The 27,600-nt window shown below is 35.8% G+C and overlaps 1 protein-coding gene across 1 annotated transcript in view; it reads right to left on the reverse strand.

Moving 5' to 3' along the window:
* Positions 1 to 693: 693 nt before the first annotated feature.
* FBXO3 (F-box protein 3) overlaps positions 694 to 27,600 on the reverse strand; it is a 32,720-nt gene continuing 5,813 nt past the window's right edge. Inside the window, exons 3-11 of the mRNA XM_046643707.1 lie at positions 27,074 to 27,237; positions 17,336 to 17,450; positions 15,578 to 15,782; positions 14,387 to 14,432; positions 11,501 to 11,585; positions 10,518 to 10,640; positions 9,078 to 9,193; positions 7,096 to 7,286; positions 694 to 1,817 (exon numbers count right to left, since the gene is read on the reverse strand). Coding sequence (XP_046499663.1) covers positions 1,641 to 1,817; positions 7,096 to 7,286; positions 9,078 to 9,193; positions 10,518 to 10,640; positions 11,501 to 11,585; positions 14,387 to 14,432; positions 15,578 to 15,782; positions 17,336 to 17,450; positions 27,074 to 27,237 — 1,222 coding nt within the window. The 3' untranslated portion in view covers positions 694 to 1,640. The remainder of the gene's footprint in view (positions 1,818 to 7,095; positions 7,287 to 9,077; positions 9,194 to 10,517; positions 10,641 to 11,500; positions 11,586 to 14,386; positions 14,433 to 15,577; positions 15,783 to 17,335; positions 17,451 to 27,073; positions 27,238 to 27,600) is intronic.

The following is a 27,600-nucleotide window of genomic DNA, read 5'->3' on the forward strand; positions in this document are numbered from 1 at the left end:
CAATGAAATAAAACATCACTAATCAATCACACCCTGGTCTGAAATAGAGGTTATTCATTCACTATTCTAAGAGAATGTGGATTTTGATGAGAGGATAAGCCAGCCTGAAGCATCCTGAGGAGGAAGGACTGGATGGAGCTGCAGGGAGATGTGAGGCAGCATCGGTACTCTGGGACCTGAGAGAGAGAAGAGGACCTCCAGAAAAGAGAAAGATACCAAAAATGGCAAGAATTCCTGGGCCCAGCTTTAACTTCCAACATTAACTAGTTTTAAATTGTTTTATTAGGAAAGTTTGTTTTTCAAAAAATCAGTGGGTTGATTTAAAAAAAAGAGAGAGACAGGCATAATAGAAGGATTTGGTACCCTGATAACACTCTATTAAAAAAGATAAGCAGGAAAATCTCTCAGTCCATTTCAGAACATTTTGACATGTGCCAGCTTGAAAGGGTGAGTTTGCCTTCGCGGTCCCTGACGGCAGCTGACTAACCCTGTTTGCACCTCCCTCTTCCTACAGTTTCCCTACAAAAGAACTGTTCCTGGGGAAAACAGAAGGTGGAACACAGGACAGGGTATCGTCAAAGCCAGGAAATGACTAAACAGGCAACAGGCCAACGAGTTTCAATCTCATCTTCAGTCTTAAGAGCAAAGGCTTCTTCATATGAGTTTACGGAAAATAGGCAATTACACACAATACAGCATCGGAACCAAAGTTTGTTTTTAAAATGTGAGTTTTTGACATTGGGAAGATTTCATTCCAAACTCTCAATTAATTACAAAAAAATCCATGTTTCAGGAAGACATACTTAACATAAAATTCACATCACTTATCACAAAGTTAGACAGTCAAATGTATAAAGGAGAAACAAAACAGAAGCAGTATTTACAAATTTAGACTACATGAGACATTGTGAAGAAGCTTTTGTTAATAAACAAGGCCATACATACTTTTACACACTACATTTCAAAAATGATGCATCTGTGAACAACAATATGATAAAGGTCATAGTGCTGAAGACTTTAAATTAAAGGTTGGGAGAATTAAAGACTAAATGTGAGGTCCAGGTCGTAATGATAAAGACTTCAAATTCAAGGACAAATTGTCTAAGAAAGGACAAACAACTAGCATTCAAGCTATTTAATCAATTAGTTCCCTGCAAGTACAAAATATATAGGAATCACTAAATGGACTGACCTAATTACCAATTCTGTTCATTTCTAAATAACTCACAACTGCAAGAGGTCTTTTCACAGAATCAGTCAGAGTTTCTCTCTATCCTCGTGTAGGTATTTCTGCTACATTTTAAATCCTTATTCCAAACAATTCCCTCCCATTTCCATATTTTTATAAGTATAAAATATTTTAAAACAAAGAAATATCTGATCCATAGCTAGAGAACTACTCCCCCATGACTTCTAGAAGAGAAAAAAAAGTTTCCCATTTATTTCCTCCTCTACCTCAAAAACACAGCAAATCAAAACCATCCAGTTCCTAATGTAGTGTCACATAGAACCCAGGGCCCCGAACAACGTTTCATGCTAACTTTCCTGCTATATGCTGAGAACAAGTTAGTTATTTACATTATTGAGAAATCTATTTAACAAACTGGATTCATCCCTGTGCTTCCGTCAGCAGAGGCTTGCTAAAAAAGGCGAGAGCAACGGCGTCTGCGAATGGGAACATCAAAGACTCTCCTCCGTCTCTCTTCCTCATCATCTTCATCGGATTCATCCATATCTGCCGAATCATCATCATTGTCTTCTTCCTCCTCCTCTTCTTCTTCCTCTTCCATCTCTTCATATTCATCAGGACCCATTTCCTTGAAAGAGAAAACAATCTTTTGATAAGAACTTCATCAGTTTTTTATACTTAATGCAAATTCTCATTTATCTAAACAACTGGACATGCCAAATATGAATTTTTATAGATCTGAACAGTGCATTTTCATAATGCACATGCTAATGCAAGATTCTAGACAGTATATTCTATCACATGTTTAAAAATGCTCAATGTGGGGCTGGTCCCGTGGCCAAGTGGTTAAGTTCACATGTTCTGCTTCAGCAGCCCAGGGTTCGCCAGTTTGGATCCTGGGCACAGACCTACATACTGCTCATCGAGCCATGCTGTGGTGTCGTCCGACAAGAAGAACCAGAATGACTTAGAACTAGGATATACAACTCTGCACTGGGCTTTAGGGAGGAAAAAAGATAAAAAGGAAGATTGGCAACAGATGTTAGCTCAGATGTTAGGCCAATCTTCCTCACCAAAAAAAGCATAAAAAATGGTCAATGTAGTCTTAATGGTAAATATATTTCATTAATACAGTATTTATTTTTTACATGGTAGTTGATAATTCATACAAGGGAGCAAACAGATCATTCCTAACAACCCAATACATAATTTTACTGAATTTATCATTAGTGTGTTAAGTAACAATTATCTATTAATCTATATGCTTACAGAAAAGAGGATGTGAAAGAGTAATAAGGTATGACCTCTACTGGTAACTTTTATGTACTGTCAACAAGAGGGCTAATAGATTTCCATTGAGCTCCTACTATAAAGACACATCATTTCAATTCAACCGCCATTGGTAGCCTCTACTGTGAAATTGACTTGTTGAAGGCTCTCAAGGCAGTAGTGATGCTGAACCTCTTGTGGAAACTTTAATTCTGCTTAAACAGTGTCTGATCAAGTCTTGACTCACTCTGCTGTCAATGTTCTCTTTCATACATTTGAAGACTCAGTGGGAGGAGTTGCTGCATTGAACAGAGTTCTGAACAGCAAGGAGGACCTAGCTGGTAACATGGAAAGTTTTGGGAAACTTGGGATGTGATGTCAGCAAAAGTCCTTCCACAAGGTTTTTATGGGATTACACGTCCATTAACCCCTGACCCCTCTGATCTCATCTCTAACCACTCTCCCCTGGTCATGGTACTCAGCTACACTGGCCTCCTTGCAGCTCTTCAAACAGACCAAGCACATTCGTGCTTCAGAGCCTCTGTACCTGCTATTCTTTTGCCTGGAACAGCCTTCTCCCACATATCCACCTGGCTTCTTCTACTTCTTTCAAGTCTCAATTGTGGTGTCATTGAGGCCTTCCCTGAAACATCTTTATATCAGAACAACCCAATAGGATACTTCTTATTCCCTTTACTCTGATTTTTCTCCAGAGCACTTCTTACTACTTGACATAAATACAGTGTTTATTTGCTACACTTTGTCTCTTCCAACTAGAATGTAAATTCCAAGGCAGAGATTTTGTTTTATCTCAACTTTCTTCTTTTTTTTTATTGAAGTGTAACTGGCATATGGCATGATATTAGTTTCAGGTGTATAACATAATGATTTGATATTTGTATCTATTACAAAATGACCACCACACTAAGTCTAGTTAATATCCATCACCACACAGTTACAGAATTCTTTTCTTCTGATGAAAACTTAGAAGCTTTAATCTCTTAGCAACTTTCAAATGTGCAATACAGTGTTGTTAACTGTAGTTGTCATGCTGCAGGCTATTCCTGAAAGCAAAGGGAGATTTTGATGGTATTGTTTGTGCATTTTCCCCACCACCTGGTAAGTACTCAGTAAATATGTGTTGAGCAAGCAGATTAATTAATGTGAGAAAAGAACTGTCGTTTAGGATTTGTCAAAGGAAGTGTCACTTAGGATTTATTATAACAATAACAACAGAGAAAATATACATAAATATGACATAAGATATTCCATTATTTTTATCTTTTGATTTTTTTTTTTAATCTGAGGAATGAAGACTATAATTCAGTAGAAGGTCCAAACAGAGGAGATGGGTAAGGCTTAGGAAATTCTAAAATATTAAACCAGGTTGTATGATTATCAATTATCTTAATGAAGAAGAAAAACTGTGAAAGAAATCAGTGTGGCTAAAGAGGGAGCCTGCCAGTGCCCTTGGACAGAAGTGTCCACACCCAACCAGAGATGGAGGGAGGCGCACAGAGAAGCATGGGAAAGCAGCAGCAGCAGGAGCCTCTCAGTGCCCCAAAGCAAACAGCAAACCACCTAGGCTGAGACACGGCTTCAGACCAACCTACAGTGTATTTAATAGTGGCATTCAAAGTATAAAACAAAAGGAAGCATTAGGTACAATGATTATCACATGGTTAGAGGCCAAAAAAGAACAATTCAGCTTCCTTACCAAGAAAGCAAATATTTAAACAGGAGAGGTACAATACAGATACAGCACAATACAAACACAACGCCCATTGCCTCTTCATGTTGATTAGAAAAAATTCCAGAATTCTCATTTCTTTTTATTGAGTGCTCATCCCTGAGAGAGAAAACATTTTATACAAGGCAGGTCAAGATTTTATATGCTTATTTGTGGTTAGGAGGAAACTAAAACTCTCAATAAGTAAGAACATAAGTAAGAGAGGGTTGAACATGTAATGAGTTTATTATTGTAATTTAAAATTATAAATTTTAAAACTTTAAAAAAGGAATAAGTAAATGTTATAAAATGTCTCAGTTTTAATTTCTAACATGATAAATATCGATACAACCCACATAAGCAAGAGTTCTTTGGATTCCTCAATAACTTTTAAGAGCTTCAGGGTGTCATGAGACCAAAAAGTTTGAGAACTACTCCTTAAGTAATAACTACTTTATACCCATCCTAACAAACAATAAAAACAGGCCTCAACAGTATCACGCTGATCCAACAGTACCTTAACGGTCTGTCTAAACAAACTTCAACATTCTTTATACTTTAGGTCAGGAACATTAGCAACTTTAGGACAAGGAATATTATCAGAGATAGAGATTTCATGACAATAAAAGAAGCACTTCATTAAAAAGACATAACAATCCTAAGTATATTTGCATATAATTACAGAGCTTCAAATACATGTAGGAAATCGGACAGAATTAAAAAGAGAAATCGACAAAACTGTAATTACAGTTGGAGATTTCAACAATCATCTTTCTGAGAACAAAGACAAAAAAAAAAGTCAGTAAATTTATAGAAGACTTGAAAAACAGTCAACCAATTTGACCTGTCATTTATAGAATAATCCCCCAAATACAGAATACACATTCTTTTCAAATGTACAAGGATTATTTACCAAGACAGACCATGATACTGGTCCATAAAACGTTTAAAAGGATTGAAATTAGACTGAGTTCTCTAACCCTAAGAAAATTAGAAATCACTAACCAAAAGTTAACTGGAAAATCTCATGTTTGGAAATTAACACATTTCTAGAAAAGTCATAGGTCAAAATTAAATTACAAGGGAAATCTGAGACTATTTTGAACTAAATGTTAATGAAAACACAACACATCAAAATTTGTACAATGCAGCTAAAACAGTGCTTAGAGAGAAGAAAGGTTTCAACTTCTACCTTAAGAAGCTAGGAAAAAAGCAAATGACACCCCAAGTAACTAGGAAGAGAGAAATAAAGATGACCGCAGAAATCAATGAAATAGGAAATGAGAAAACAGAGAAAAATCAGTGAAACCAGAAGTTGTTCCTTTAAATGAAACCCCCCAGCTCAACAAAAGGGAAGATATAAATTACCAAAACGAAGAACAAAAGAGGACAATATGACTATAGTTCTTGTAGGCATTAAAAGGATAAAGGGAACACTGTGAAGGAATTCATGCCAATAAATTCAACATTTTCCTTGAAAGATACAAATTAACAAAAGTGAAACAAGAAGAAAATATGAATATTAAAGAAATTAAATTCATATTTCAAAACTTTCCCACAAAGAGAACTCCAGCCCCAGAAGGGTTCCCTGATAATTGCATCACACATCTAAGGGTAAGATGATACCGATCTCCTACAGAAACTTGGTTAGTGAAAAATGGAAGACTGTTACAGGAAGTAGCAGATTCCTAGTACCGGAAATATGCAGTAGAAAGCATTCCTCCACTGGAAGGGAAGCTTAACTTCACTTCCAAACCTGGACTGTAGATCCTTTTCACCAGACACACCACAAACACAATGGCCTCAAGTCTTTCTAAACTGGAGCTGGGAATGTGTCAACTCTAGGTCAGATTAAGATCAGTCCATCTTCCCAGACTTATTTTAGACCCACCCATCAGGGTCATCCCAGGAGTCAGAGGACACTTTCTGAACATTTGGTGCCTAGGATTCAATTACATTCTGGGTACCAAATTCATATTTTATTCCTATTATATAACTGGAGTTTCATAGTTCTCTTTAGTCATTTTATAGTCATTTTTCCGTCATTTTATAGCCTCTAAGATTGGGGTACTGCTACATTTGTCATAAGGTAACCCTAAGAGCAAGATTTTAAAAATATACCTACTTGACTTAGGAAATGATCTCAAAGAGAGACTACTAAAGTACAGGTCTACCCATTAAATCCTCTTTGTAACGAACTCTATAGGGTATTTGTATTATTTTACAAAATTGGGAGTTTCAGCAAAAAGACTGTAAGAGATTGTTTTCCCAGCCTTAATGAAATAAAATAAAGCCTATTCTTACTGGTCAACTGTGATGTTTCTCATTAGGCCACAGAACTGTTTTTGGAAACTATGGAAAAGAGGCTGAACCTTTAAAACCAGTAACTACTCTCTATGATACTATAATGGTGGATACATGTCATCATACCTTTGTCCAAACCCACAAAATGTACAACACCAAGAGTCAACCTAATGTAAACTATAGACTTTGGATGATTATGATGAGTCAATGTAGATTCATCACTTGTAAGAAAGGTATCACTTTGGTGGGAGATACTGATAACGGGGGAGTCTATGCATGCATGGGGACAGGAAGTATTTGGGAAATCTCTGTACCTTCTGCTCAATTTTCTGTGAATCTAAAACTGCTCAAAAAAATGACAACTATTAAAAAGAAACAGAAAACAGATAATAGCAGAGTTACTCTGACTGAAGTGTGTGGGGTCTAGCTTACTTATTGTCCATCTCCCCCAACATATTCACATGGCTCCCCATGATACTTCCTCAGAAACTTGGGGTCTCTGGAACCATTTATAAACCATTTGTCTAGCTAATTAATAATGTCCCTCCGTGGAGTAGATTCAACAAAATCGTGTAAATCAGCCCTAGAGGAAAATTTAACTCACCAATCGGGCTATAGACACCCTGAATGTCGGACATGCCATATGGAATCGGGGAATGGCGACATTAAAGATCTTGTCTTTAAAGTAAAGAAAATGGAAGGTATAATATCCTTCCATATATCCTGACGTTGTAGAAAATGTGGTACAACTTGTATATTCATACACCCGACCTGGGCTGATGATTGGAAATTCACCTGTGGAGAAAACAGTAACAACAAACCAAAGTATAAAATTTAGTTCTTCACTATAGCAAATAAGACAGGTCCTCTATGGTATTATGCAAACTATGCCCAATCAGAAAAAAAATCTAAAAGGAAATATAACAAAATGTTAAGAGTGATAGTATTATAAGTGAGTATTTTATTCCTCTTGACTTTTGTTTTTTTATAATAATTTTTTTTTTTTTTTTAAGATTTTATTTTTTCCTTTTTCTCCCCAAAGCCCCCCGGTACACAGCTGTGCATTCTTCGTTGTGGGTTCCTCCAGCTGTGGCATGTGGGACACTGCCCCAGCGTGGTCCGATGAGCAGTGCCATGTCCGCGCCCAGGATTCGAACCGACGAAACACTGGGCCGCCTGCAGCGGAGCGCGCGAACCCAACCACTCGGCCACGGGGCCAGCCCCTTGACTTTTTTTTTTTAATATTCTCCTAATTTTGTACAGTATGTGTGTAGGGGAGAGAATATCTACTAAAACAAAACAAAACAGGAATATTTTCTTTTTCAAAATACTTTGAGGCATGGAAGACACCATCCTTAAGACATGAATAATAAAAAGTGTCACAGTTGGAGGCTGGCCCTGTGGCCAAGGGTTAAGTTCATGCACTCTGCTTTGGCGGCCCAGGGTTTTGCCGGTTTGGATCCCGGGTACGGACGCAGTACCGCTCATCAGGCCACGCTGAGGCGGCATCCCACACAGCACAATCAGAGGCACTCACAACTAGAATATATAACTATGTACTGAGGGGGCTTTGGGGAGAAGAAGAAGAAAAGAAAAAAGAAGACTGGCAACAGATGTTAGCTCAGGTGCCAATCTTTTAAAAAAAAAAGTGTCACAGTTGGACACCAGTCCAGAGATAAGGGCACTCTAAATGTTGAAAAGCAGCAGGAGACTAAAACATAAAACTCTGACGATGCATCCTCAGCATTTAGCCCAGACAAGATGGCAGTCACAGGGGAGAGGTCTTACACCAAGGGACGAAAGAGAAACAGAATTACAGCTTTCATAAAACTGCTCAGCATTAGATCCTCAAATATATCCAGGAAAAATTCCTTAAATAAACACATAGAACATAAGTCTATTCGTGGCAATGAATTAGAACAACTTTAAACCGAATTCTGATATGCTTAGGACTGACAACAGACGTACATAGCTTAAATAATATATTTTCCTGAAGCATACATACAAAAACTGAAGAATCTGAGGGTTCAGAAACTTAAGATAATCATAATTTTTAAAAAAGCTGAATGTCAATGGTAATCAGAGCTAAAGATGACTGAAATCCAGGAATAAAAATCTGGGCTATTAACAATTCCCCCCAAATTTCAAAAAGATGACTAATATGAAATTTATTTTCTCTTTCTGCCCTATGCCTTGTAACCCTACAGAATATGTTAAGGAAAATTATCCAACTAAAAAAAATAAAGAACTTAAGAAAGAAAAGCAAGGAACCCAGGTGATCCACAGGGTGGTAAATCAATCCCTGAATAATTAAGATTGCTGTCATTTTAGAAAAGTTCATGTTTAAGGTACTAAACTAACGGAGTAATGACTTTTACACATTACATTTAAGAAGCAAAGTATTATAGTTAGAAGCCCAGAATCTATGATATCTTTCACATGGTAAACACAGCTATTGAAAGGTACAGTCTTATCCACTAAGACTGCACCATGCATCATGCATTTTCCAAGCTGTGTATCACATAAACGATCTCCAAAATGTCTTAGAGGCAAGTGATATATAAAACCAAATCTTGGATCACATACCGACTACTCCAGGTCCTTGGACTTCTTCCACGTCCCCTTTAGCATTTGTTATTCTCCAATAGCGACTGTCCAACTGACAGGCCTTCTCTGGAAGTGCATCCTTTGACATCTCAATCCTGGGGAAGGGAAGGGACCGGGAGAGACACAAATCTGTTTCTTTTGCTTAAGAGCTATAGTATCTGGGCTAAGACTATGAAAGGAATTTCCAAAGGCAATTAAGAAGTCCAACCCAAAGTCTGTGTTAATCATCTATTTTCTGTAAGTTCTCAAAGATATTGGCTTGATTAGCTTGACTCCCCAACAGAAATGCTTTCACTCAATTTACACACTTGACTTTCAGTGAGAATCAACAATGGAAAGGGCAATATAAAAATTCACAAACACAATGGTGACAACAGTCTTTTGCTGTTCAAGTGAAAATGAGTGTGGGAAACGCTTTCTAGAATATAGTGCTGTGAAAAACTTCTGTTCTAAAACACTCATGGTCTTTTTTCACTACAAGGCTATGCAACTCATTTCCCTTTTTTCCATTAACTTCTAGAAAGTACAAAGCAAAATGCCACTAGTCAGTTACTGACTACCTTGACTCTATTTCCCAATACTATTATGTCCTCCCTTTCTTTAAGAATCTTGCTGTCTCCTATTTTCATTTTGAGTACCCTATAAGCACATGAAGGTGTTCTTATTTTAAGCATGTCTTAATCCTAGGCAGAATCTGAATTAAACAATTAAAACAACAAATATTTGTACATGTGTAATTGGACATATCAGAGACTGCTTATAATAATAAAATCCTAGGATGCTTCCTGGTAAGTATACATTACCAAAATACTTCCAATATGGATATATATTTAAAAAATATGTATAACATATAAAATATATAAAAATATATCTAAAAACAAAGTATCCTGAATCCCTTAAGGCAATGAGTTATCACAGAGGACTTCTAATTAAAGTGAATTTAAAATTTGTTTTTTATTTAACTAAATCCAATGCTTAACACAATGTCTGATATAGAGGCAGTACTCAATAAATATGTATTAGACTTTTAATTGAATATAGACAGGCCAGATGAAACTTGGAATGCATGGTTTTATCTTGGGCAATCTGATAGCTTCTAAGACTGCATTACAACTCTAACATAGAGCTTTCATGATGATTACAACTTAGTGGCCCACCTTGTAAAGTACCTGGCACAATACTTTAAACACAGTATGTTTGCAGGAAATAACTGAGATAACTTAGAGGTTAATATAAACTCAAGGTATTTTACAAACACTATATTACTGAGAACTTTTTGTTATCCACCTTCCTCCACACTTTAGTAAGAAGCTGCCTTTCCAAATGTGTTTTATATGTCACATCTGATGGGGCAATAACAACACATCCACAGGCTACATCCCACTGTTACTGAAGGGTGACCCCATTTACAATTCTCACCTGATTCGGTATGTGAAGAAATAGTGGGGTGGATGGACAGAGCTAAGTTCTGGCAGAAACGATGTGGAAACTGAAACTGTAATATCCCCAGTTGTTGCTACACACTCTGGATCATGAATATATCTAGGTAATTTAAAACGTTAAACATGTTTTAATTAACTAACTTCAATTTTGTAAGATAAAAGATTTACAGGTACAATGCAAAATAGCTTATACTTTATGATCAAAAATTTAAATTTAAATAATTGATTTAAAAATTTAAATCATAATATAAAGGTATAGTCCTATTAAGCTTAGAAGAAAACTAGAAATTACAAACTAGAAAACCTTGAAGACTCTGGATCAGTAATGATAGCAGTCAAAGTTCAATAATCAGTGGTTCAGATAACGATTCAGTAATTAACTTGGAAACTAAAAAGAACTTATCTCAGTCTTCAGAGCTAAGGAAACTTTTGGGACATCTGAACACCCAGCAATATCCTATCAATAAAATGCGTTAGTATGTTATTCTAGAGGCCTCTAATGTATAACTGATCTATCATTTCTGCGAACCAGGCTACTGTGAGCCAAAATATTACCTCTAATACTATCTATAATACCTGCATGTTTGACTTAGAGATAGTAAGTTATATTAGCCAGGAGTTAACAGTTACTGACTTGCTATTCATAATAAATCTATTAACTGGCAAACAGCTTTTTTTCCCCCTCAAAAAGAAACTATATATAAAAAGAAACTATACTATAAAGCCATAACTTCTAAGTCAAAATCAGTTTTTTCTCTCTCAATTCTTCAAGATAAGAAAAATACCAGCTGTTCAAGTGTTTGGATGCAGTTTTAAAGTGAGAATAAAATAGTGAGATTTAATTAAGATAATGAAAGATTCTATTATTAACCTTCTTGGAAACTTGACCTCTATAATCTGTAACTGATGGTTTTTTCTGATTTATAATCATTTAAATCCAAAAAGTCCCAAGTGAAATACCTGAAAATTTGGTCTCTGATGATAGGGAAGCCACCTGATACAACATTGTTGACATAAGAAGTAAACCAGTCAGTAAAAGTAGCACCTATAAACCAGGAAGAGGGGAAAAAAGAAAAAGAAAAGGACAAATAGTTTTTGTACACTCTATACAGGAAACAAGGAAACAATGATAATTTATGCTTAAGATGTGAGACCAAAACTAGAAACATTTATGGATATAATTCTACTAATCCTTTATCAGGTTAATTTCTATTCTCAATTCTACTAATCCCTTATCAGGTTAATTCTTATACTCAATTCTATCCATCTATTTCCAGCTACCTTGCTAGGTAATCCTCCAACTACCTTCAAACTACTTTTTACACTTATAATTAAATAATAGATTTTTAAACTTTATTTTGTTCTAGTACAAGAATGAAAAGCCTTCTTCCTATAATTTCTAGAATATATTGAACAAAAGAGATACACTTATGTCTAGGAAGAAACTACAGGAAAAATATCAGTGCCTATCCTCAGATAATCAGGATACCTCCTGGTCCAGGTATACCCTGACTCATACACAGAATCCTGGCAGAAGCCAGGCTCAGTGTGGACATCTAACAGCGGTATGGCACTGTAGAGTGCTGGGCATCAGGCCAATCCCCAAGTAGTCTAGCTGCACCACTGCAAATTCAAATGCAGAGTGGTTCCATATTCTCGGTGACCGCTCCAAGACCAGTCCAAACCATACATCCATCGACTGGATCAATAATAAGCATTTACACGAATTATGCTTGCCCCTTCTAGGTAGTACAAACCAATTTTCTCAGACCCCCTTTAGCTATTGTTAATAGATCTTGGTGCCTATACATATAATCAAAGTTATTCAACGAATTTCTTTGTAATCTTGTTTCTATTAACCCAGTTTCTGCACTCTGCTACACTGAATGTGAGATGCTAATTTATAGTATTTGCTTATTATTCTATTTAGGGAATGATAGTAGATACAATTTGAGTTTGGATCTGAGGGCATACAGCTTTAAAATTTTAAAGGCATCCTGAGAGAAGGTAAACTACAGCAATTGGTTCTTTTCTCAACGTCTATTAATGGCTCATTCTGACCCTTTATTTATTAAATGCTGTTGTATTCAAATGATCACTAATCATCTATCCACATTGAGCAAGATAGTAAGGAGCCACGTGAATAATGTCATTAAAATTCATAGACAGTCCAATTTTATGTTTTTAGAATTAGTTAATTTCCCTGTAGAGTTTTAAAAAATCATTTTGTATATTTCATGGAATAAATGTTACACAAGAAGAGATAAATTTCTTATGGTTTACTTAATAAAAAATTGGCATGGTGTATTTTAATGTACCTTACTTTATTACAATACATACCAAAGTGTGTTCTTTAAAATGAGGACAAAATTTTTTATGCAGCCTTTACTATTAAACTTACCTGAACAAAGATTCCGGTTTTCTTAAATATCTATTAATAATCCACTGAACACTAGGAGATTCCATCCTGTGTTTTACCAAAAATCCAAGAAAGTCAAACTTAGCTGAATCAAGATGTAACTTACACGTTCTAAGGAAGTTTACCTTTTAAAGTAAGCCCATATCTTGGAGTTTCTCGATAGCATTGGGGTTTTATTAAGGTAGCTTAAAGGAAGCTGCTTTCCCATCTTTCCTCCCAGCGCTAACCTCCCACCTCATCTCTTCTCAGTGCATCTCAAATCTTTTGCTTTGTTCTTTCATTCTAGGAGAAATCCCAGCTACTAGAATAGTATTGTTAGGTCTTAGCACTCTGCTGTAGTGGTGGGGTCTTCCACATCACATCAGACCAGCACCAAACTAAGAAAAGAAACTTATAGAGCCTAGCGGGCCCCTACCATAGAGCTCAGGCAGCCTTCAGTGTATGAATTAGTAGCACCACTGGACGAGAGCCATGACAATCCTCTCTGAAAGTGTGTGCCACACAAAGGTGCCAAAGAGCAGGGCATCACCCCCAGTGGATGCTCAACTTAGAAACCAAAGACCACATGGATCAGGGTGAGCTGAAAGGTAGGGACTAGGTTTAAAAATTTCTTACAACTTACTACACAGGCGCAAGAGCTTCTTAATATTGTAAAGTATACCACAACCCTGGAACGTACCACAGCATGGAACAAATGGAGGCTTATACTCTGCTCAAAGTTGCACTCAGGAGATATAATAAAATGCAAGGTCCCTTCACTGTTTATTAATAGGTTTACAGGGATCTTTAATATGGGCCAGAAATGCCTTTAAAAAGCAGAATGGAGAGTCAGGAAGCTTCTCTAAAGTGAGCAAAACCTAAGCAAAACAAGACTGGATGAATAGCAGAAGGGTGAGCTGCACTTACACGCAAACTGAATTCTTCTCAAAATCCTGAGAAATACCCTTTTAAGGCCAAGAAAAACAAGCTGTGCCAAGAGTTGATGAAGCCCAGTTTACACTGGTCTCTGAAGACTGCTGCTTAAGGCCTCTAGTGTGACTTATCAGTATTTTACTATAGCATTGGCACCGAGAGAAAAAGCTTGAAGTTGTTTCATCTATCTATATTGCTAATTATATATTAATATGATTGATGGAAAATGCATGTGTGTGTAAGGGAACGATATACAACCTCAGAGAAATTCTATACATTTCACAATTCTACAGCAGAGTCCTAAGAGCACAAGATTGTACAGGGCATGGCTTTTCCCAAATACAAACTGAATTCACACAAAGCACAGGGCTATTCTAATGGGAGCCTAGATGCATACTTTATAAACCAGCAAGCCTTAAGAAATACAAGTATAAAACTGCCAACTGATCAAGTAACTGAAAAGTTTTTACCAACTTAACTTTTTTGACCAGGAAGAAGACAACTTTTTCTCCTACCTATAATAAACATGTCAATAGCAGCTGGGTTCCGAGCCATTTGGTCCTAGGTGAAAAAAAGAATATTGTAATTAAAAAAAATACATTTTACTTAATTTCTCATTCTTCATGGTCTGTATCCCTGCCTGGAACAAAGCAAAAGAGGTACAACTAACTTCAGTGCTCTAACCAATACCTGGACATTCCTCACACTTTTCAGTTCCTGTTCTTAGGCTTTCTATATTTAGGGTCTTTCTGTAAAGTCCTTAAAGAATGCCAGGCACTTCTCAGCGACAGTTAAAACTTACATAATGCTATTACTTTTATAATAAACTAAAAAATTATCCTTCAAGAGAACAATTAGGAAGTTAAGGTAAAAAGATATATGTCCTATTATCCTAGAAGAAAGGGCTTTGGATTCACAGTCAAGAGACCTGAACAGTTCTAGGGTAGCGACTTCTCTTGGTAAATGGAGAGACTAAGCCACCATCCATCCTCTTACAGAGGTATCAAGTCAAAAATCAGATAAAAGAAGTGAAAATGCTTAGAAAAACATTAAAAGCTATGAAAGCTCTTTAAATATTTTAAATGTCATATGGAGTCTTATGTCTCAGGTAACTATAAAAGGTATTTCCTATTTTAAATTCCTCTTTTAAGTTAAAAGTTCACACCCAGGCAAATAGGAGAGCAGAAGTTCTGCCACTGAGGGATTACTGAGAATGAAGAAACAACTATGAAACCAAATACCACAGTTTGTGTGATTACATTAAAATCATAACAAAAACCTCCTAAAAAGGATCTACGTTTTTGGCTAACTCAAATACCTAGTGAAGAAAGAGTTTAAAAAGTTACTACTGCACTCAGAACTTGAATCAAATGTTTACAAGCTAAATGTTTTAAGTTAGAAATATATCTTACAATTAATTACTTCAACAAAAGCTCATTAGTTTTCCTTATATTTAAAATGCCTTAACACAAACCACAGCTTTCCCTCTGTAGGTATAATAGTTTGCACTGCTTGTCCCCTGGTAAAATTGTCTTTGGGCGTTCCATGCCATTATGTCCGAGTATCAGCCCTCTAGTTAGATGGGTCTATCATTAAACTGCATAATGTTCTATACCTATTCTACAACCCTGAAAATTCCTAATGCACACATTTATACACTCATCAAACCACATCTTAAGGCCACACAAAACACACTTCCTACTTACTGGACATTGGTAGAAAACTTCATTTTTGTTTCGGCCCTCTGCGGCTTCTACTGCTATGTACTGACTCAAACCAGTATGTATACAGAAAGTCAAAGGGAGGCAGTACTTCAGTCCCTGTCTCTGCTGGAAGCCTCCAGCAGCCGTATCGACGTCTAACAAATCCTCAGAACGATAGTGATTAGACAGCGCCATGCTTCCCAACAACCTGAGGAGAACACAGACTCAAAAATTTTATCAATTGCAGCACCAAACAGCTGTGCTTCATCTTTTTGATGAATAATAATTTCACACTGACTTTATAAAGACTGATTAACATGTCAATTCTAAACCAAGAGTACCAAAGAGACTACAATTTCTTTGTATTAACTTCAAGTTCTTGAGTGGAAAGATTCTGATTTAAATTAAAAGCCTAACTGCCTAAAATGTCTAAATGTGAGCCTTTTTAAAAGAAAAACTTTTATTGCTTTCAAGAATCTATCTTGCCATGATTTACTGATTTGCCAGTGTTTTGCTACATATATGTGTATGACTAATTTGATGTCTAAAGGGGTAGATTCCGATAGCTTTACTTTGATACAACCTTCAGCTTACCCCATCCTACCAGACAATATAAATGTACATCAGCCTAAACCTTGTCCAAATTCTCATAAACGTGGGATGTGAGGGTCTAAATTCATCTCACTGTACACACACGGGAGCAATACAGGGGCCAGTCATTGATGAGATTCTGACCTTAAACCTCACTGTTTGGGCTGTGGATAGAAAAAAATCCCTGGGGTGAAATTCATGACCTATTTGTCATATCACTTCTGAGCAACTCTTTTTAATAAAGTTCTCTTCTGTTTGCTCTTGAAATATGAAAGTTTTTCAATTTTGTCAAGTTTCAGTACGACAGAAAACAGACTAGAAAAAAGCAGCCAATAATTTAGGTTTATCTAATCCTAACTGCCCAACATTTGATTCTGAATACTACACCTTGTAATCTCAGCATGATTACCTCTGAGCCTTGCTGTGCTTGCTCAGCCCTGATCTAAAATGATAACAGAGCCTCATATGTTTCTCCGCAAAGGGACACCAGGTTCCAATAAGAACAACGCAAAATTCTTCCTAAATTCTTATTTCACCAGTGCAATGTCTCTGAAATAGCTTAATTTCATAAAAGTACAAAAGGAGTAGATCCATTCAAAGTGTACAGCTTTTAAATCTGTGAGTGAATTTTGCAGTTACTGCATGGTCTGCTTTTACCAAAATGTTCCACAATGAATACTTCATCTTTTAAAAGATTAAGTTTAAAATAGGCCATTCAATTATAAGCTGAGCTTGAAAAGGACAAAACTATATTTTCTTTAGTGTATGCAGCGCTGAACAAATTATTACTTTTTACATGTAAGGTAACAGAATTTGCATCAAGCTCTTCAAAACAATTTACCTGGCCTGGAATACGAGAAATATTTCAAGGGTTATGAACAATTTTAATTAAAATATACTCACACACAACTAACCTATGTCCTGTAGCCCCACCACAACAAGACTTCATTTTAACTACAAGGATGTGTTGGTGGAAATATTTTTACAAGACATTTATTTTAGTAAAATCAAATTCAAGCTATAGATTTTTGTCTTACAGATTGCTACAAGGAGGAAGAAGGAATTCCTATACTCTAATCAGTTAAGAGTACCTACAAATACAATTTGTTTATTTTCATTCTAGAAAATAACTTGTATCATTAAAAATAACCAAAACAGTGATCATCTTACCCGGGAACCACTAACTTCTGCCCATTGTGGATACGATATGAACATCGATAGTCATCAGGAAGCTTGCAACCAATCTGAGCTTCCACAGCATCTAAGTCTTCCTCTCGAGCACCCTCTGCAAATGCACAAGGAAAGCAAATCATAAAGAAACAATAAGCCTTAAATCTAAGAAGAACTACAATCTATCTGCTAAGGAATGAAACAATCAGAGCAAGTGAATTCTGTCCAAAATGTATGGCTGGAATATAGGGAAATGAACTGAAAATTCAGAGAAACATCACATCACTGTAGATTGGCCCTGACATTTGAAGCAGTGAGCAAGCAAATTCTTCAGTTTCCTCTCAACAGGGAAAAAACGCTGGCAGTAAGTAAAATATGGAAAGGTAGGCACCTATGAGATCCACAATAATTTTTCACATTACAATGCAAACTTTAGGGTATATCTTATTTTTCTTAATCTAATATACTCACACGTCTTTATTTAAAAAAACTCCCCAGAAGTTCTCAAAACTGATCCTGTTCAAGAGTCTTACTGTAGTCTCCTAATGGGAAATACAGGACATACGTGTAGGCTCATGTTGTGAGAAAGCCATTAACTTGAATTCCATTTTGCATATCTGTACGCTTGCTATATATTCTAGCTTTAAAAAGCAGGAAGTAACTCCAAATACCAAGAGAAGAAATCCATTTCCAGCAATGGCCCACCAGGTTGTTGGACCAAACTCTCACTGAGAACAACTAGAAAAACTGAACAACAGAAAAATGGTTTCAAGGCTTTTGAACCTCAAAGACAGAGAACTGGAGGTGTCCAGAAGAACAGGGAAGCTGAGAGATGAGCCAGGCCTTTGGAGCCACCTTGTCTTTGAGGCAATTGCCAATTCTGAAAGCAAAGATTAGGCTGAGAGGCCAAGAAACTGAGCAAAGTTTTTAGCAGTACTACAAGGCTAAGAGAATTTTCCAAAATTGATGAAAACATCAAACCACAGATTCAAGAAACACTGTAGACCCCATAGAGAATAATTACAAAGAAAATCATATTTAGACATATCATTAGAAAATTGCTGAAAATCAAAGACAAAGAGAAATCTTAAAAGCAGCCAGAGACGCGGAGAGGTTACTTAATCACCTTGAAAGGAACGAGAACATTGACAGCTAAATTCTCAACAGAAACAACAGACGCCAGAAGAATGGTATCTTCAAAGTGCTGAATAACTTCTGACTAGGATTCTATATCCTGTGAATATATACTTTGAAAGTGAAGAGGAAATAAATATATTTCTAGAAAAAAAAATTCAGCCATAGTAGCCCCTCATTAAAAAAAGTACTAAAAGGAATTCTTAAGGCAGAAGAAAAATGATCACAGATGGAAGCATAAAGACACAGCAAGAAATGAAGAGGAGCCAGAAAAGATAAATCTAAGATAAAGTTGAATATATAAAATAATAATATTTCCAGGGGACATAAACTGTGTTGGAAATTGATCACAACACCATAATAAAATTAATCACAAAAACTATAATAAAAAAGGCAGGAGGCAGGTGATTAAGGTATTCTAAGTTTCTTTCATTGTCCAAGAAGCGGTAAAAATACTAATTTACAAAAGACTTTAATTAAGTCAAAGATGTCTATTTTAATCTCTAGGGTAATCACTAAAAGAGGGGTATGGAATAAAAGGTAATTAAGAAGAATGCAAAAGAGGAACACCTGCTCAGGAGCGACAAATAAAATATGAATAGAAACATGATGATATTTATATACCATACATTTATGGTATCTATATATAATATCATCTAATACCAAATACATTTTATATAATACCAAACAAATATGCCTTATTTATGGGTGGTATATTTAAACTCAAATACATAATTACATTACATATAAATAAGCTAAATTTAATTAAAACACAGGCTGACTGACCAGATAAAAAACAGAACACTGTCACATATAAGAAACATATCTAAAGATGAAGATTCAGAAAACAAAGCTAGGACAGCTCTACTAAAATCACACAAAACAGACTTTAAGGCAAACAGCATTATTAGAGGTAATGGATAACTTTTAATATGGCAAAAAGGTTAAATTCACTACACAGATATTATAATTCTAATTTTGTGCACTTAGTAACAGCTTCAAAATATATTTTTTTAAATGACAGAACCAAAATGGAAAAAAGATGTATCTACAGTCATAGGAGTGTATTATTACTTTTTTTTTTTTAAACTTATTGTCAATCTTCCTTTTTTTGTTTTCTTCTCCCCAAAGCCCCTGAGTACATAGTTGTGTATTCTAGTTGGAGTGCCTCTGACTGTGCTATGTGGGACGCCGCCTCAACATGGCCTGAGGAGTGGTGCTATGTCTGCGCCCAGGATCTGAACCAGCGAAACCCTGGGCCACCGAAGTGGAGTGCATGAACTTAACCACTTGGCCACGAGATGTATTAGGTTTTGATTCCTGAAATATTAGCAGTTTAAAACAATATTCATTTATTATTTCACAGTTTCTGTAGGTCAGAAGTCTGGACATGACTGAATTGGATCCTCTGCTCAGGGCTCACAAGGCTGAAATCATGATGTCAAGTGGAGCTGCTATGTCATCTTATGCTTCAGGTCCTCTTCCAAGATCAATGGTTGTTGGCAGAATTCAGTTCCTTGCAGTAACAGAACTGAGGCCCTCAGCTCGTAGAAAGCACCTGCTATTCTCTATCCTTGGTCCTCTCCACAACATGCCAGCTTGCTTATTCAAGGCCAACAGGAGAGACACTCATGTTTAGAATCTCTCTAACTTACCCTATCCTACCACACAGTATAAATGTACATATACTGCCTATATTTTCTTCCAGCAGTTTTATGGTTCCAGGTCTTACTTTCAAGTCTTTGGTCCATTTTGAGTCTGTTTTTGTGTATGGAGAAAGATAATGGTCTACTTTCATTCTTATGCATGTGGCTGTCCAGTTTTCCCAGCACCATTTATTGAAGAGACTCTCCTTTCTCCATTGTATGTTCTCGGCTCCTTTGTTGAAGATTAGCTGTCTGTAGATGTACGGTCTTATTTCTGGGCTTTCAATTCCGTTCCATGGATCTGTGTGTGTGTTTTTGTACCAGTACCATGCTATTTTGATTACTATGGCTTTGTGTATATTTTGAAGTCAGGGACTTTCATGCCTCCAGCTTTGTTCTTTTTTCTCAGGATTGCTTTGGCTATTCCGGTCTTTTGTTGCCCCACATGAATTTTAGGATTCTTTGTTCTATTTCCATGAAGAATGTCATTGGGATTCTGATTGGGATTGCAGTGAATCTGTACATTGCTTTAGGTAGTATGGACATTTTAACTATGTTTATTCTTCTAATCCATGTGCATGGAATATCTTTCCATTTCTTTATGTTGTCATCAATTTCTTTCAGCAATGTCTTACAGCTTTCATTGTATAGGTCCTTCACCTCCTTGGTTAAATTTATTCCTAGGTATTTTACTCTTTTTGTTGCAACTGTAAATGGGATTGTATTCTTGACTTCTCTTTCTGTTAGTTCATTATTATAGAAATGCAACTGATTTTTGTAAGTTGATTTTGTACCCTGCAACTTTGCTGTAGTTGTTGATTATTTCTAACAGTTTTCCGATGGATTCTTTAGGGTTTTCTTTTTATAAAATCATGTTGTCTGCAAGAGTTTCACTTCTTTCTTGCCTGTTTGATTCCTTTTATTCCTTTCTCTTGGGGAGGCTATTATTATACCATGGATGTACAGTGAGGGTGGGAATTTTCTGAGCTATCTCAGAATTCTGTCTACCACAGTGAGAAATTTTAACATACCTCTCTCAGTAACTAACAGAACAAGCAGACAAAAAAAATCAGTAAGAGTGCCGAAGATTTGAAGAAGATGAACAATTTTTGCCTAATTATATATATAGTACTGAATCCAATAATGGCAGAATACACATTCTTTTAAGTGTACATGAACCATTTACCAAGATAGATTATATGCTGGACCACAGGACAAATCACAACAAATTTTAAATGACTGAACTATGTATTTTCTGATGACAGCAGAATTAAAATACAGGCAGACCTCGTTGTATTATGCTTTGCTTTATTGTACATTATACAAATTAAAGATTTGTGGCAACCTGTGTCAAGCAAGTCTATTTGCACCATTTTTCCAGCAGCATTTGCTCACTTCATGCCATTTTTAAGCAATAAAGTATTTTAAAATTAAGATATGTACATTTTTTTTAGACATAATGCTATTACACACTTAACAGACTACAGTATAGTATAAATGTAACTTTTACATGCACTGGGAAACCAAAAAATTTGTGTGACTTGCTTTATTGCAATATGTGCTTTATTGCAGTGGTCTGGAACTGAACCACAATATCTCCGAGGTATGCCTACATAAATTATGTGAAAAAGACTATAAAAAAGCCCCAAAGCAATACATTTCCATATAACCCAAGGGTCAAAGAAGACATCAAAAGAAGTCAAAAAATATTTTGAACTGCATGTTAACAAAAATACATGGGATAAAGCTAAAGCTATTTTTAGAGGGAAATTTAGAGCCCTAAATGCATTCGAAGAAAACAAGACAGGCTGAAAATTTATGATCTAAGTAATTATCTCAAGCCAGGAAAAAAGCCATAGTAAGTAAATTCAAAGAGAAGAAATCAGAGAAATTAATGAAATAAGAAATAAGAAACAAATATAGAGAAGATTGACAAAGGCAGAAGTCAATTCTTTGAAGAAACTAATAAAATTGATTAGCCTCCACCCAGCAAGAATGATCAAGAATAAGAGAGAAACCACAAATATCAGAAATGGAAAGGTGAAATCACTACATATACAACAAGCTTTACAAAGATAAGAGGCTATTATGAAAAACTTTGTCACAATAAATTGGAAAATGCAGATGAAGTGAATATTTCCCAGAAAAACACAACTTGTAAAAATTGACATGAGTAGAAAATCTGAATAGTCTTATATTTAATAAAGAAATTGAAACCTTAATTTAAAACCTTCCCACAATGAAAACTCCAGGATTAAAAGGCTTCACTGGTGCATTCCACTAATCAGTTATGCAAGAAATAAGACCAAGCTTACATAAATCTTCCAGGGAACAGAAAAAGAGGCAACACTTCCCAACTTGTTTTACAAGGCCAGCATCATCTTGATACCAAAACCTGACAAGAACATTGCAAGAAAGGAGAATTACAGGCCAAACCCTCTCATGAACACAGATGTAAAAAGCCCAATCAAATACCAGCAAATCAAATCCAACAATATATAAAGCGGATAATATATTACAAGCAAATTAAGTTTATTCCAGGAATGCAAAGTTGTTTAACATTCAGAAAATCAATCAATGTAATTCAGCGCATTAACAGAATGAAGTAGAAACATCACATGATAATCAGAAGGCTGGAAAGTCATTTGAGAAAAATTCAACTACCCATTTAAAACACAAAAAAATCCTCTTCCCAAACTAGGATCAGAAGTGACTTTCTTCAATTTGATAAAGAGTATCCACAAAAAACCCACAGCAAACATCATCTTTAAAGGAGAAATGTTGAAAGCTTTCTCTCTGTGCTCAGAAAGACAAGGATGTTTACTATCATTTCTATCCAACATTATACTGAAGGCCCTAGCCAATGCAATAAAGCAAGAAAAAGAAATAGATGACATATAAGGATTGGAAAGCTAGAAATAAAACTGTCATTGTTCTATATCCTCAGGGAAATACAAAACAAAACCACTACTACGCACTCACTAGAAAGGCTGAAATAAAAAGAATGACAACATTAAAGTGCTGGTAGGAATAGAAAGCACTTGAATGACTTTGGAAAATTAATAGTATCTTTTGAAATTTAATATAAGCATACTCTACAAACCAGCAAACTAAATGCTGGATATTTACCCAATAGAAATTGATGTACTCATATGTACACCAAAAACGATTTACAGGATTATTTGTAATAACCAAAAACTATAAATAACCCAAATATCCATCAACAGTAGAATGAATCTATAAAATGTGGTCTATTCATTTAATGGAGTACTATACTGCAACAAAAATGAACCAACTACTGTTACACAATACAGCTGAATCTCACAAACAAAATAGAAATAATCACACAAAATACATACTTAACCATGCAATTTAAAGTTCAAAAAGAGAGAAAACTCAGTGGCATTAGCAATCAGGATAGTGGTTACCTCTGAGAAAGAGGGAGGGCTCTAGGTACAGATAACTATTCTACTTCTTGACCTGGAGGGTGTTATAATGGACGTGTTCATGTTGTGATAATTCACCGAGTTGTACACTTAGGATCTACACACATTTCTGTACATCAGTTAACATCACTAGTGACAGCACGTGGATATCACATACCCCCAGATATGATGTCATGAGAGGGGCACTTTATCTCTGTGGTAATCATTCTAAAAACCCATTACTCCAGTCTAATCATTAGTACTTCAAAGTCAGTTTGAGGCACATTCTACAAAATACTTCACCAGTATTCCCTCAACTGTCAAGGTCATGAAAAATAAGGAAAGACTGAGAAACTGCCACAGACCAGAGGACAGTAAGGAGAGACAACAACTGAATGCAATGTGGTATTCTGGATTGGATACAGGAATTGAAAAAGGACATTAATTGGAAAATCTGGTGAATTCTAAATAAAGTCGGGAGTTTAGTTAATAGTAACGTGCCAATGGAGACTTCAATTTTGACAAATGTCCCCCAGGGAAATACATTAGGGGACAGTGGTATCAGGTGAGGGGGTACAGGAACTCTCTCTACTATCTGTGCAACTTTCCTATAATCTAAAATTACTCAAAACAACAAGCTTATTATTAAAGTTTAGTACAAAAGAAAACAAGCTGAATACCTGCCTAAACCAGAAGTTGGATAAGGAGGGAAACTAACATCTGTATAGTTAGTGATACATGTTAGACATTTAATATAGGACATTAAGAAACCAAGAATTTCTTGGAGATAGCTAGAACAAAAAAAAGATAAAACAACAACAAACAAACCTGGCAAAAGAGAAATACAAGGAAATAATATGTGTACAATACAGGAAAATCAAGGTGTAGCAAGGTATCCTACTGTAACAGAATTTGGGAGCCAAACAGACTGGATGCAAACTCAGTTCCACCACTTACTGGCTGTGTGATCTCTGGCACGTTATTTCACCTCTTTAATCCTGTGTCCTCATTTGCGAAATGGAGGCTAATACCACCTACCTGAATTACAGTGAGGATTACATAAGCTTCATGTGCTTAAGGAAGTTATTTACTGGCACTCAAGAAATGTTCATTTATTTTCTGTGCCCTCTGGCCTGCTTATCTCAGGAAGCAGTGAAAACATTACTGTGAGCTAAGAAACCTAGCTTATAGCTCCATCTCTGTCACTTACTAGTTATGGAATCTTACATAAGTCACCTAAACTCTCGGAGCCTGCTGTTTCACTTGTAAAATGAGAGGGCAAGTATAAATCAGGGGTCAGCAAACTAAAGCCCAGAGGTCCAATCTTGGCCTGCCACCTGTTTCTGTAAATCAGGTTTTCTTGGAACACTGACACACCCATTTGTTTATGCATTATCTATAGCTGCTTTCCCACAACAACAGCAGAGTTGAATAGTTGTGACAAAGAGCATTTGTCCCTCAAAGACCAAAATATTTCCTATCTGCTCATTTAAAAAAAAGTTTGCCAACTAAATAATCTCTCAGCTCCCTTTCAACTCTAAAATTCTAAGCCAACACATCAAGTAAATATGAAATTTGAAGATACAATGATATATGCCATTAGATAGTTTGGTAGAAGATATATTAATGTGCTATAATTTTAATGTACTTTGTAAAAATTTCCCCAAGCCCAATGCCTATTTGCTTTCTGAATTTCCTTTCTATCTGCAATCTCTATAACCTTGAAATTGAGTCAGGGACTGTGGCCCATAGCTGAGTAGCTAGGTTCCTGACTCAGTCCTAAAACTCATAGGCCTAGTGTTCCTAGAATCCCCAGCATTCTAAACGTCAAAGAGCCTTTACCCTATTCCAACTCATGGCAAAGCCCCCAGTGAACTGATACCTGGGACTAAAAGAGGGACTATCAAGGAATACTCTGACGACCTCACCTCCAACCACTAGGTAAAGAACGGTGAGTAAGGAGCCTGGGAATACCAAATGGAGTGCAAAAAAAAAGAGAAAAGAAAAAGAATGGAAGAAGCTGCTACATATCCTTAGTTTCTTCCTTTCTTAGTAGCTCTGTGCCTAAAAGGAGAACCACATCTACATTCTCATATTCCAGATGTCCTAATATTGGACTAACTCTGAGAGTCCTCAGACATTCTAAACAAAGTAAGATAGGTCTTCTCTCCTTGCAACTGCTGGTAAGACCATAGCTCTGGTGTCAGCCCTCTATTCACAAAAGGCTTTGCCTTCTGCATTGCGATGGCAAACAACTTACTTAGCTTTTCATGCCTTAGGTAGCACCCCTATAAAATGAGAAAAGTAATTACCCACCTAATAGGATTTTGGCAAATTAAACGGAATAATACAAAATGCTTAGCTTAGTGCCTAGCTTTGTGTTTAATAAATTATAGCTATTGTAAACCCTTACCTATTTTACTTATCACCACCAAATACTTATTTTCAGAATTATTTTCCTCTTGAAATTACTGAACCACACATACCAAGTGGGTAATATTATTCTTTTCTTACAAGAAAAAAAGCTATCAAAAATACTAATCAAGGGTACTTCCCCCCAAAGCTCTACTCTATCTACCATTCTTTCTTCTACTTCCTAGCAATTCAGTTTTAAGCACCTGGTCATGCAATCGTGATTTGTGTGAAATTCCTATTTGCATGGGAAGTCACAGTGCAAATACAAAATTTAAAAAGAATGCTGTTTCAAAAGAGACCTTAGTTCAAAAGGAATACATTTGAGAAGAAATGATCCCAATTTCAGCTTAGCAAAACCAAATGTGTAAAATTCCTTTTAGTGGAGAAATTTGAAAAAATTTAGAAGCTAAAGCAGATAAGTAGCAATATATTTACAATCTATTTATGTACTTTCTTGGGCATAAATGAACAAATCAACTTGATGGGAAATAGCTTGTTAATATTTCTTCTCCAAATTGGACAACAATAGTGTAGTAGAAAGAGCGGATTCCGGGGTCAAATAGACCTCAGTTCAAATCTTAGTTTTCACTATTCTGTAAACGTGAAAAGAGGGCTGAAAGTTCCCCTTACTCTATTTTGCTGCTGTTACACTCTTAAAGACCTGGGTCTTTAATATCTGGTCTCTCCAAATATTAGACCATCAAACAAACATTTACATGTACCGAAAATAGGAAAGAGGGGTGATAGAACAGGCAGATTTTCAATTAAAAAAAAAAATTCTTTTAAAAGAAATCACAGGAGTCATCCTCAAGCAATCTTAGCATTACTAATTTCTTTATATAAAACAAATATAAGGATAGAAAGATTTCTGCTTTCCCTTCTAATAAGTAATCATGTAGGTCCTGAGGTAGACAAAACGAGGGCAAGCACCAGAGCAAGGGTGCTTTTAGCAATACAGGCTTTCTACTTCCTGATTCACACCATTCAAATGTGAATGGTGACTTACGGATAATGTTGGATTAGTACAGACTAGCATAGATGATAGAGACCCAAAGTTATTTAACCTATTTATACTATAGTAACTAAAATGGGGAAGCGAGACCCTGCTTTCCCAGTACCTTTCAGAGATAAAACCATCCGAGGACATCTGGGTTCCAAATATTTCTTGAGATCATCCCAGGCCTTTTTAATAGCAGCAAAGTGGTCAATGTATCTTCCTACATCAGAGTAAGTATCAATGAAGAGAGATTTCCAACACTGATTCTTCTGTGTTTTCTCTTCCCTAAATAGATTAAAACATTGAGATTAAAAATGTTTTGAAATGAATATACCGTATATTTTTATAAAATACATTAGCATATATTTTAGACACTTACCAACATACTTTATTGGGAATTTGTTGTTACTTTTGCCTTCCTTTTCATTTATTTTAGCCACAAATGAAGACTAGATAGCAAAAAGTAATACATCGAAAAATTTAACAAGAGTTATTGCTGGCATAGTGGGACTATGAGTCACTTATTTTCTTACTTTCTACTTATTTTCTTTCTAAGTTTTCTAATCCTTAATAAAATATAATATGAATAGTATATGGGGAATGAATTTCAACTTACTCCTAAAAACACACCAATCATAAAATTTTAAA

This window comes from Equus quagga, chromosome 17 (assembly GCF_021613505.1).
Source record: "Equus quagga isolate Etosha38 chromosome 17, UCLA_HA_Equagga_1.0, whole genome shotgun sequence".
NCBI lineage: Eukaryota > Metazoa > Chordata > Mammalia > Perissodactyla > Equidae > Equus > Equus quagga.